The 4,625-nt window shown below is 37.2% G+C and overlaps 1 protein-coding gene across 1 annotated transcript in view; it reads left to right on the forward strand.

Moving 5' to 3' along the window:
* SYNPO2 (synaptopodin 2) overlaps positions 1-4,617 on the forward strand; it is a 159,285-nt gene extending 154,668 nt beyond the window's left edge. The window contains exon 5 of the mRNA XM_006153098.2: positions 3,466-4,617. Within this exon, the coding sequence (XP_006153160.1) occupies positions 3,466-4,005 (540 nt within the window). The 3' untranslated portion in view covers positions 4,006-4,617. The remainder of the gene's footprint in view (positions 1-3,465) is intronic.
* Positions 4,618-4,625: the final 8 nt, after the last annotated feature.

Consider the following 4,625-nt stretch of genomic DNA (forward strand, 5'->3'; position numbering starts at 1 on the left):
CCTCTCCCTCTCTCTCTCTCTCTCTCTCTCTCTCATCAAATTAAAATAAATGAATGAATAAATAAAATTAAATAAAAAAATTATTTAAACAATATTTTTCAAAGTTATTTATTTTATTTTATTTATTATTATCATTAGTTTAATACATTTTTTCTATATGGCACGTGTGCTCACCAGAGACACAGAAAGAGAAAGAGAGAGAGAAAGAAAGTGAGAACGCAAACCACAAGGTTCAAGACTCAAACTTTGGTTGGCCACATGGGAGTCCAGTGCCTTAACCACAACACCACCTGCTGGTCCCTCTTATGCTTTCTCAGTGCTTTCTTCTATTTGTCCTCTCTAAGACCTCTGCTTTCCAGAAATTCTAACTAGTGCTTTAAAAGCCAAAAGAAAAACCATTTATTCTTGTTTGCTTTTCTTGGGCCTCCTAGAATGTGTTTATGGTAAAGTATATGCTTCTGATGAGTATTAACTGATCATGTGCTTAAGAGAGAAAGGAGTCAAAGAGTTGAAATAATATTTATCAGTTGGAGACACTTCCTCTATAGTGCATATGAAAGCAGGATTTCAACCAAGATAGTTTTTTAGCTTTTAAGGTTTATGGTGTAAAACAGTTTGAGCTTCAAAACATATATCACATTAGGGAACCAGCAGTTAGCGTAATGGCTATGTTGCTGGACTCCCACGTAGTCGACCGCGGTTCGTGTCCCGGACCCGGTGGCTTAAAACTCACGCCGGGCGCGTGTGCCTGCGTGCCCAAGATCCCGAGAGGAGAATGGAGGAGAAAGGATTGCGGCGTGACCATCCCCCCTGGGGGGTGATTTCTCGCTTTCTGTCTCTATGTCTCTCTTTGTCTGTCTGGCGAGCGCACGCGCCCTACAGTGAAAATCTCTCCAAAAACAAAAACAAACAAACAAACAAACAAACAAACAAAAACATAAATCACATTAAACCCCTTTGACTTCTAGGACTATTTACCTTGTTTTAGAATTCATTTCTTTGTCCTAAGCAAGCCTCAGAAAACATTTCCTTCTTAAATGTCAAGTGTTCGCTGACAGTTAAATTGGTTACCAGATAGTTTAACAAGGAAGCATACTAAACCCCTTCATTGACAAGCTACGTGGATAAGTCAACATTTAATTGCCATAACAAGATAGTGTATGAAAGGCCTTCAATTCACCTGTGCTTTTCTCCTTAATGCAGAGCCCTCTTTTGTCTCACCTCTATGTAGTAGAAGTGCATCCAAGAGTGTTACATCATATTTCCTAAACAGTGGTCACTTGCATGTTCTTGGGACATTTAGCAAGAGGCCAAACAAGTAGAGGAAAGAATGAGACTTGGGACAGAGATAGGCAGAAGGGAATATTAAGAAAGAACAAGACATAAAGTTACTTTGAGGGAATATGTTAAAATTAGAGCTTTGGGTGTAGGCAGATGATAGAGGCCTGAAATATTTTTTGGCACAAACAACTATATACCTGAAGAATGATGTATTTATATCTCAACTAATCTTAAACCTAAGACAATGTATAATCTCATTATCTAATGTTAGCATTTGACTACACATGAAAGCATGTTTGATGGTCTAAGGCCATTATGGCATTGCTAACAGAAATACCTAAAACTGGATAAATTTAAGAGAATAGAAGTTTGTTTGCAGAACTCACAATTCTAGTGGCTGCAAGTCCAAAGGTGTACGACTATAGTATGGTGAACAGAAACAGAGAATGATGTGCACAGAGACAGTGAGCTGTGAGCTCTTTCTCTTCTATAGTAACTGGCTCTCATAATAATGAACCCCTTCTCATGAGATATATCAGATTTATCTAATAGAACTTACTGAGTCTGGAGAGACATGATTAATTTTTTCAAAAGTGTTGCCTCCATGATGTAATCACCATAATCTAATCACTACCCACTAGGGACTACTACCGCCCAACACCAAATTCCAAACGTGAAACTTTGGGGAACAAACCATCATCCAAAACACAACACCAAGTAATACGTGTTATTAATAACAGTCATCTATTCATTAAACAAATTGTTGTTCCTTTTCAAAACCAGTGCTGTTTATTATATTTGCCATACATGTATTCTATGTGAGATTTTGTCTTAAATTTCAATGCTGCTTTTAATTTCTCTTCAGAAAGCCTTGACTTACTCTTTTAATATCATATGTCAAAGTATTACATTTCTTCCTACAGCTACACAATTACATTTATTATACCTTAACTAAAACAATATCTCTTCATTACTAGAATTCAACAATGTTTTGAACATTCTAATTATTGTTAAATTTTAATTTTCTGAAGATTCTCAAACTAAGTGGGTAAAAGAAAGACCAGAAAATAAAGTCTTGTCTTTCATGCAGTGTTTTGAATATTTTATCATTTGGTAGATGCATTCACATAGTACTTAATACTTCCAAGCATCTTGAAAATTATTTCTTTTCCCAGTTTTTAGCTGAATCTTAGTCACCTGTACAAGGGGCCTCTCCTACATTTCTATAGTGTCTTGTATCCCTTTATCTACTGCTAGTCCCTCAACTCTCTATTATCTTAATGACCTGATTAAAGCAGGCCCTCAAGGTGCTATCTCTAATCAAAGACCACATATGACAGATTTCATTGGGATTTGAAGGTTGTCCCAGGGACTCTGTTGACCAGTGTTGTTCTCACTCTTCCACAGAGAAGGACAAATAGGAGAGACAGACAATTACTGTGAGATCCAGCTCAATTTTTCTTTATCTACCTTAATACTTCTCACAGTTTAGTATTTTTTTTCTCATCAATATAAATAGAATCTCTTGTCTAAATTGGCCTTTTATGATAGATTCACTTGCCACACTTGGGAAATAGTAATGCATGTGATCTTCATCCTATTAATAGATTTTGAGAGGACAAGGGGGAAAAAAAGTCACTCTATTATGCTGATAATCATCTAAATAGCTCGTTTGTTTTTGCTATATTCAGCAGAGCAAAATGAGATAATAGGGAAAAAAATTCACTTGGGAAAAGTAAAAGGTCCAGGAGTTTATGACCTGTTTCTGGGGTTATCAATATAATTAATTTATTTTGTACAAGAAAAACAAGATTAGAATGAGAGTGGGCCATAGATGCAGAGATGAATAAGTGGAGAACAGACAGAAGTAAAGGAGTTCTTAGTGATGATAGAGCCTTGGCCATCATGATTATGCCGAAGACAGAGGATGGAAATTGTAGCTTAGATTCAGAGAGGGAAAATAATCATGGGTTCAGAGAGGGAGGACCAAGTGAGGAAAGTGGACTTGAGTGACAGACCAGAGCGAATAATGTACCAGACAGAGACAGCTTTCCTGGCTTGAGAACCAAGCATTATGGGAATTTGAATTTTTGCATTGCTTGGTTATGGTGGCAAGAACACTTTGAAATGACAATCACACAAACCAAAATGAATGAGATATATTAACATTGTCATTATTTTTAGGAGAGTGGGCGTTCCCTTTCTCTTCCTGGAAGATCACTTCCGCCCGCCATTTCTACAACATCTCCTTGGGCATACCAGCCTGCGTACAGTCACTTTAGCAAACCATCGGATGGGCTAGAGAGGGCAAACAAGAGACCCTCTCCGTGGGAAGCTGCAGCAAAGTCTCCTCTGGGTCTAGTGGATGATGCGTTCAGACCCAGAAACATTCAGGAATCCATCGTAGCAAATGTGGTCTCAGCAGCTCGGAGGAAGGTGTTTCCAGGACCCCCAGAGGATTGGAATGAGAGACTGTCTTATGTTCCTCAAACCCAGAGGGTCTACATGGGCTCATCTGGAAGGCGAGAATATAACGTCACATCCCTAGCGGATAATATGTCTGCTAACTCCCAGTATGGTTCACAGTTACCAGGTGCATATTATAGGCAAGCCTCCAGAAATGATTCTGAAATAATGTCCCTAGAAACCAGGTCTAATTATTCTCTTCCAGTAGGTGATTGCAACTATAACCCACACCCAAGAGGATGGAGCCGCCAAACATGAAAGTTACAAGAACTGATTATGTTCCTACTATGATTTTTGTAAAGATGTTTCTTCATAGGGTTTTTTATTTTCCTAATAGATTTAGATTCACTTTTGATACTAGCTTCATCTCATAGGTCATTTATCTGAGTTTGTAGATGTATGTATGTGCACACATAAATGTGAATCACTTCCTTATCTGCTGATGCATAGAGAATTTCTTTGAAGAAAAAATTCATTTTCAGCATTCATGTGCTGGCACTTAAATGTAATTTACAATCTTAATTTCATTAATTAGTCTATGCAACTAAACTCTACTTGATTAGAATGAAAGTAAATATTTTCTTCTATGTACCCGAGTCCAGGAAGGAATTAATAGAATGTGGTGTACTAATTGTCATTGGCTGTGATCACCAGGAATATAATATTGGAGATATTTTCAAAGGGAGCATGAGAGTGAGTAATAACTCTATAAAAGGATTTCCTTGGTTTTATATTAAGAATTTCTCTGAAACATTTGTCTTAAAATCTAGTAAAATTCAGATTTGGGGCAGGAAGGATTAAAACACAGCAGTTCTCAGAAAGAAAGGAATATATTAGTAAGATTATTATACATTTCAGAAAGACTTTCAAGGTAAATG

This window comes from Tupaia chinensis, unplaced genomic scaffold, assembly GCF_000334495.1.
Source record: "Tupaia chinensis unplaced genomic scaffold, TupChi_1.0 Scaffold000362_1, whole genome shotgun sequence".
Taxonomy (NCBI): domain Eukaryota; kingdom Metazoa; phylum Chordata; class Mammalia; order Scandentia; family Tupaiidae; genus Tupaia; species Tupaia belangeri.